The following is a 5000-nucleotide window of genomic DNA, read 5'->3' on the forward strand; positions in this document are numbered from 1 at the left end:
AATGGGAGTTGTACCAGCAACCTGAGAGTTCTCGCTTATGCTTTTGTTTATTTTTATTATTATTATTATTATTATTATTATATTATTATTATTATTATTATTATTATTATTATTGTTGTAAGAAATTAAACATGAACGGGAGTTGTACCCGCAACCTGAGAGTTCTCGCTTATGCTTTTGTTTATTATTATTATTATTATTATTATTATTATTATTATTGATAGAAATTAAACATGAATGGGAGTTGTTCCAACAACCTGAGAGTTGTCGCCTATGTTTTTGTTTATTATTATTATTATTATTATTATTATTATTATTATTATTATTATATTATTCTTGGAAATGAAATATGAATTTGAGTTTACAACAACCTGAGGGTTAGATACAATTCCTGTGTAGATTATTCCTGAAGATGTGGACATTGACAACTTACAATAATCATGGACGATGGGACAAAATCTCGCTCTTCTGATTGTTTTGTCATTTTTGTTCTGAAATAATAATGGCATCCAGACAGAACATTTAAAAAATTTGATGAGACAGAGTTACGAAATTAGTGGTGATTTTATAATCACCACTGCAGATGCATGAACGCTAGAGAGAATTTAAAGAGGGAGATATTGTAGTGTTTCTAAAAAGCATTAAAGTCCAAAACGAACAAACAAACAAACAAACAAAAAACGATGCCAGGTATTGCCAAATGAATCTAATTGTAGAGCGTTGCCTTTACAAGTTGAATAGTGGAGAGGAGGCATGGTACGATATCGGCCATTAAATAGTCAAATGTTAAGCGTCTCAGACCAACAGACTGAGTCATATTTTATATTTTACCTTTTTTTTTTAAAGTCATGAAATAGGAAGACTTACTCGTATACCCTCGAGCTGTCATGTGTTCTGTGACTCAGATGAGAAATTGGTATACAAACTAACCAGTATGGTTTTGGAGTGTATTATGAACGGTAAGGATTATCGGTTTGCCTTTAATGGAGGAGTAAAAAGAATATCAAGACATTTGCAAAGAGATATATGAATTATCCCTCTACAGCAGAGAGCTTCAACTTCCTCGTCGTAGCGTTGTGTTTTTCCTCTTCTTCTATTGAGCCAAGCTGTTGGCTTCGAAAATGTATTTTAAAGAAACGAAAAGACATGACATCTAAGTATGAATTGTCCGAATGTATATAAATGATCTACATTTAAAATCCGTTCCTTTTTCCTTTCTTCAATCGTGCTGTCCAACCTTTTTGACGAGAACTTCTTAGTGTGACAGTGGGGTTTTCTCCTATTCCACATTCATAGATCCTAGTACTTGATCTCATTTAATTTCTGGCTCTTTATCTTGCGGACCAAAAACTCCTCTCTTCACTACATTAGGCAGACTGGCCAAAAAGTACCCCAGGGGCTGGGCTAGACCCCCAAATTTCGTAAATGAGTCAGTATTTTAGTGCAATGTAACCAAAAGACTGCGGGTTTGAATTCATATCAGGAATAAATTGTCCACGAAAGGCTTATGATAATACGTGTCGTACCATAGACAGAAATTTCTGTTATTTTTGTCACTGTTGTCCGTGTGATTGAGTCACTGTTGTCCGTGTGATTGACCTCAAAACAACACAAACAAACATGGCGGCTGCTTACGTTGTTGTTGTCATTATTGGAAGTGTGATTGACCCCTAAAAAAAAAAAAAAAAAGACTTGAGAGTGGACTTAAAAAGTCTCGTCTCGCGTTATAATGTTTTCCTCTGTGTTTCACTTCTCTCCTCCAAAGTACCCAAAGATAAAGTCTTGAATTATCAGTATCGTATTTTATCAGAATTATCGATATTGCTCCAGAGGAGTTTTCGGTTTTCGCCACATCGGTGACGAGTGATATATTTTGTGTGGCCGCGGTATCAGTGATTGCGTATTTAGCATTTCAGTTGGGGTTATTTTTGTGTGATTTTTCTACGTTGCTTTCTCGATTTTCTGCGTTGTATTTATTGTGTTCGGTTTTATTTTATGCGAGTTATTACGACCAAGCAACTGTTGTTGGTGTTGTTAGACTCTTGCTCCTTCGACCACTTGATAATAATAATAATAATAATAATAATAATAATAATAATAATAATAATAATAATCTTATAATAATGGGCGATATGTCTGTCCGTCCGTCTCTCATTCAATCACGGCCAAACGGCTGGTCCGATGGGCATGAAACTTGGCAGGGTTATAGTGGGGACCCCTAAAATGGTTTATAATGGGGTTTCATCCCCCCCCCCCTACCCCCCCCCCCAACCTCCCCCTAATTTCCTAGTAATAATAATAATAATAATAATAATAATAATAATAATAATAAATGCCTTTATTCCACAAAATTTACAGTAGGTATTACAGAGTAGCTTTCAGTTGTACAATGGAACTGAAGTGTTGCTAGAAAAAAAGTTCATATACAAACTATTGATATGCGTGAGTAAAAGTTCACTTCAAAATAAGAGTGCATAGTGAGTAGTATTTATAAATACCTATCTCAGAGACAAAGCAAATAGTTTCCTTTTAAAATACACGAGAGAGAGAGAGAGAGAGAGAGAACATCAACTCCTAACAACATGACTGTATTCTTATAAGTCGCAACAACTGAAGATTAGAAAGGGGCTGGGAAGGGGTGGACAGTTTATGCGCAGTTACTACCTGGCCACTCGGTGGTGGGGAGAGAGAGAGAGAGAGAGAGAGAGAGAGAGAGAGAGAGAGAGAGAGAATATAAACTATCTATAGCTGATATTTTGTTGGTATTGCTTCGGGGTTACTGTGGGTCAACGTTTCAGCGTCTGCATTCGTACGTTTCTCCCGTTCTTTGTTCAGCAATTCCTAGAAGCGCATCCTTTTTCTCTACACCATGATACTGAGATATCCTGCTTCCAATGCAGCGGTGCAAGGGAGGATTAATGTGTTTATACTTAGGGGCGATTTTAAAGTTACGTCAGATAATTTTAAACTTTTAGTTTTTTTTCACGTTTAAGATTTATGCATAACATATTTGGACTGAGTTGTTTAATAATTTTGTTAGGATCAGCAGACTCTTGTCCCGTTTTCTCTCACAATTTGTGGTAAACATGCGATTGCACCCTCTCTCTCTCTCTCTCTCTCTCTCTCTCTCTCTCTCTCTCTCTCTCTCTCATCTGTGATAAGTTGTGTATATCTGAATTTTTTTTTATTTAATATTTACTGCGCCATTTTGGACGGTTATGGTTCTTGGGGCCTTTGGATTTTCCCCTTTTTATCTGATAATTCTCTCTCTCTCTCTCTCTCTCTCTCTCTCTCTCTCTCTCTCTCTCTCTCCTCTCTCTCTCTTCTCTCTCTGAGTATATAGATAGAAAACGATATTTCCTAAATCAAAATTGGTTTTTGGTTGGCTAGGTCACTGGAACAATTTTTTTTTCTTTCTGGCCTTATGTCAGCACGGGCTCTTGCATAAAGGTCGCCTGTAAAAGAGTGGTAAGGTGTTGAAGTGAGGAAGAACCCTAGTGTAGCCTTCGAATCACTAGTTTTAAGGTTGTGGTTCGCGGACTCAACGAAGTAACACTTACCAAACGACGTATTAGATCATCTTCAAGTATTCAAGAAATCATAGCTGAAGTTATAGTGCCTTGATCAATTGTATACTGTAATTTTTTTTTTTTTTTTTTTTTTTTTTTTTTTTTTTTTTTGCAAAATATTAACATTGGATAATGACTAGATTTTTTGGGGGTAGTAATAAGCACTATAATTTTTTTATTATAATTTTTAATAAATTTGTCGTATTAGACTGACCAAATAACGTATTAGATCATCTTGAAGTATTCAAGAAATCATAGCTGATTTTACAGTGCCTTGATCAATTGTATACTGTAATTTCTTTTTGAAAAATATTAACTTTAAATGATGCCTGTAGGTATTTTTTGGGGGAAGTAATAAGTATTATAAGTATTTGATTATAATTGTTGATAGATTTGTCCTAAGTTCTTTTTATTAAATTTCTTTGTTCGTTTCAGGTGAGCGCAGCTACCCGGTCTGCGGCCAGAAGGCGAAAAAGAAGGGTAAGAAATGATACGTTGCATATGTATCCTCACATAGTTGCATGTCTGTATACATACACTTCCATATATAAGTAGAAATGTATAAGCCTTGCATATTTTTTTGGTGTGTTAACAGACATCAAAACTCATACAAACAGACGTAGATGTGTATAAGCCTTGTATATTTTTTGGTGTGTTTAACAGACGTCAAAACTTATAAAAATAGCGGTTTCTCTCTCTCAAGAGAATCAAACCCCGAAACCAGTTTCCTCTCGGTTTCTTATACGACCGATGCGTAATAAATGTATCCATATGTGTGTTTATATACATACACTTCCATATATACATAAATACGTATAATCCTTGTATTTTCTGGTGTGTTAACAAGCATAAAGATTCATAAAAACTGCGAAATATATTTTATGAGAATCTAACCCGGAAACCAGTTCTCTGATTTCTTATGCGGCCATGCCCTCTAGGGGTGTGTGTGTGTGTGTGTGTCAGTATTACAAAGTAAAGGTCAGAGTTTTCAAAGCACGACTTCTTTTCTCGAATTATGGCATGGGTGTATTAGCTCATGTGACTTGACTTCATGGAAGTCGAGACGATGTCATTTTTCTTTCTGATGTACAGGAGAAGTTGGGTTCTCAGATCGAGGTTTGCGAATGTAGATCGTCCGAGCTTTATGATAAAACTTATGAAACTCGATTCTTTTTGAACTTCGAAATAAGTAGGACGCGTTTATTATGTGAAGGAATATTCTCTTTAATTATTTACGTACTTAATTTATGTCTTTTGGGTAATTAGAGAGCTGTCTCGCGCCAAAGCGTTGTCTATTGTGTGCGAGAGCTTGTATATTTGAAGTTGTATAACTGTAACTACTTTTCACATTAATTTTATTTAATTCCTTATTTCTCCGTATCTGCTGTGCTTGTCTGTGTGTATGTTTGATTGTGTGAGATTGTGTACTTG

The 5000-nt window shown here is 35.4% G+C and overlaps 1 protein-coding gene across 2 annotated transcripts in view; it reads left to right on the plus strand.

Moving 5' to 3' along the window:
• The window catches only part of LOC135195104 (ras-responsive element-binding protein 1-like), a 276732-nt gene that overhangs the window by 170582 nt on the left and 101150 nt on the right, over positions 1–5000 (plus strand). The window contains exon 2 of one of the 2 annotated variants that reach the window (XM_064221484.1): positions 4005–4049. The exons of the other annotated variant lie outside the window; for it this stretch is intronic. Coding sequence (XP_064077554.1) covers positions 4005–4049 — 45 coding nt within the window. The remainder of the gene's footprint in view (positions 1–4004; positions 4050–5000) is intronic. 2 annotated transcript variants of the gene reach the window in all.

Source organism: Macrobrachium nipponense, chromosome 20, assembly GCF_015104395.2.
Source record: "Macrobrachium nipponense isolate FS-2020 chromosome 20, ASM1510439v2, whole genome shotgun sequence".
Lineage (NCBI taxonomy): Eukaryota > Metazoa > Arthropoda > Malacostraca > Decapoda > Palaemonidae > Macrobrachium > Macrobrachium nipponense.